The sequence below is a fragment of the Cebus imitator genome, unplaced genomic scaffold (assembly GCF_001604975.1).
Source record: "Cebus imitator isolate Cc_AM_T3 unplaced genomic scaffold, Cebus_imitator-1.0 Scaffold285, whole genome shotgun sequence".
Classification (NCBI taxonomy): Eukaryota; Metazoa; Chordata; class Mammalia; order Primates; family Cebidae; genus Cebus; species Cebus imitator.
Window position 1 is genome coordinate 870,530 of NW_016107600.1, and position 2,571 is coordinate 873,100.

At 48.4% G+C, this 2,571-nt stretch overlaps 1 protein-coding gene across 2 annotated transcripts in view; it reads left to right on the top strand.

Moving 5' to 3' along the window:
* ESPL1 (extra spindle pole bodies like 1, separase) overlaps positions 1–2,571 on the top strand; it is a 27,992-nt gene that overhangs the window by 4,240 nt on the left and 21,181 nt on the right. For both annotated transcript variants that reach the window (XM_017501750.2, XM_037728981.1), the window contains exon 6: positions 1,316–1,452. In XM_017501750.2, the coding sequence (XP_017357239.1) occupies positions 1,316–1,452 (137 nt within the window). The remainder of the gene's footprint in view (positions 1–1,315; positions 1,453–2,571) is intronic.

Sequence of the window (2,571 nt, forward strand, 5' to 3'; positions counted from 1 at the left end):
AGAGACGGGGTTTCACCATGTTGACCAGGATGGTCTTGATCTCTTGACCTCGTGATCCACCCGCCTCGGCCTCCCACAGTGCTGGGATTACAGGCTTGAGCCACCGCGCCCGGCCGACCCAGCCCCATCATTTTAAAAAGCAAGTCCTGTTAGTTTAAACCTCATAATTCTAAGGTTTTCAGTCATGGGAAGGTTCTAAATAACTTTTTTTATTCTTAGTGGTTGAACCTAGCCATAGAGATAAAAATATAATTAGAAGTAACAAAAATTATTAGTATGAAAATTCTGGCCAGGTGTGATGGCTCAGGCCTGTAATCCCAGCACTTCGGGAGGCTGAAGTGGGCGGATCACCTGAGGTCAGGAGTTTGAGACCAGCCTGGCCAACACAGTGAAACGCTGTCTCTACTAAAAATACAAAATTAGCCAGGCATGGTAGGGCAATCCTGTAATCCCAGCTGCTACTTGGGAGGCAGAGGCAGGAGAATCGCCTGAACCTGTGAGATGGAGGTTGCAGTGAGCTGAGATCGCACCATTGCACTCCAGCCTGGGCAACAAGAGTGAAACTCCATCTCAAAAAAAAGAAAAAGAAAAATTCCTCCCACAGAGTACTGAAGATTGACCTTATTTTCTCTCAGTCATCTGTGTTGATAGCCAAGGAGCTGAATAAATATTATTTATTCATTCAGCAAATGTTAGTTAAGTACTCACTGTGTGCCGTGCACTATTTTGAGTACTTGGATGTGTCAGTAAATAAAACAAAGATCCCTTCCCTCACAGAGCCACATTCTAGTTTGGGGGAAAAGATAAACTCAGTGAATAAGTGAATTATCAACATATTAGAAAATGGTAAGAAATATGGGGGAAAAGGAAAAACAGAGCAGGATAAGATAGGGAATTGGGAGTCCAAGGTGCATGATGTGGGGCAAGTTACCACCTTAAATCAGGTGCTCAGAGTAGACCTAATTGAGAGGGTGACTGGAGGATGTGAGGGACTTAGCCATGTGGGTACCAGGAAAAGAACATCCCTGGCAGAAGAAACACCCAATGCCAGGGCCCTGAGGCAGGAGAGGTCTGGTTTGTACAACAAGTGCAGATGGGCTGAGTGGTGTGGGTTCACCATACTAGAATGAAGGCATGGGCCTATTTGGAGCAGGAAGAGGACAGCTGCCCCTTCCTCACTCCTAGCAGTAGGGGTTCCTGTCTGATTTGGAAGCTGCTGAGCTGACCACAGATTGAGGCTCTCTCTGGTGCCTCTCCAGGAGGAGAGCGTGGTGGGAGCATTCCTACGGTCAATTGTCCCTTTTCTCCCCTGCAGCTTCTTACACCAGTAACTTGGCCTATAGCTTCTACAGTCACAAGCTCTATGCCGAGGCCTGTGCCATCTCCGAGCCGCTCTGTCAGCACCTGGGTTTGGTGAAGCCAGGCACTTATCCTGAGGTGCCTCCTGAGAAGGTACAAGGGAATGAGAAGTACAGGAGGGGAGCTTATGTGGTGGGGGGCTTGGGTAGCAGGAAAGGGCCTAGCCAGCACCCTGCCTTGGAGTGGGGTGTTAGTAGCAGCATGTTGGCACCAGTATCTGAAGCAGTGTTTCCCAAACCTCACTGGACTGTTACTTAGTGTTTTTCTTTAGATTGACTCACTTTTTTTTTTTTTTTTTTGAAATGAGTCTCACTCTTTCCCCCAAGATGGAATGTAGTGGCTTTATCTTAGCTTACTGCAACCTCCACCTCCCGGGTTCAAGCAATTCTCCTGCCTCAGCCTCCCAAGTAGCAGCTGGGATTACAGGCTTGCCCTACAATGCCCGGCTAATTTTTGTAGTTTTTGTAGAGATGAGATTTCACCATGTTGGTTGGCCAGGCTAGTCTCAGACTCCTGACCTCAGGTGATCCGCCTGCCTCGGCCTCCCAAAGTGCTGGGATTACAGATGTAAGCCACTGCATCCAGCCTGACTCACTTTTTATATTTAGCCTGGTCCTGAGCTACTGGTTTCCAGCTGAGCTGCATATTAGAATCACCTGAGTAACCTTTAAAGCAATTCTAATGCCCCAAGTTAATTGCATCAGAATCTCTAGTGCTTGCTGAGTGTGCTGGCTTACACCTGTAATCCCAGCACTTTGGGAGACCAAGGCAGGTGGATCACCTGAGGTCCAGACTTTGAGACCAGCCTGGCCAACATGGTGAAACCCTGTCTCTACTAAAAATACAAAAAGTATCTGGATGTGGTGGCATGTGCCAGTAATCCCAGCTACTCAGGAAGCTGATGCAGGAGAATCGCTTGAACCCGGGAGGTGGAGGTTGTACTGAGCCGAGATCGTGCTACTGCACTCCAGCCTGGGCAACAGAGTGAAACTCCATCTCAAAAAAAAACAAGACTCTAGTGCTGGAGCCCAGGCATCTGAATATTTTCAAAGATCCCCCCAGATGGTCCTTGGAGCAACCAGAGTTAGATCCAGTGTTCTTAAGCAAAAATACCTGTGAACTGCCGGGCGCGGTGGCTCAAGCCTGTAATCCCAGCACTTTGGGAGGCCGAGGCGGGTGGATCACGAGGTCAAGAGATCGAGACCATCCTGG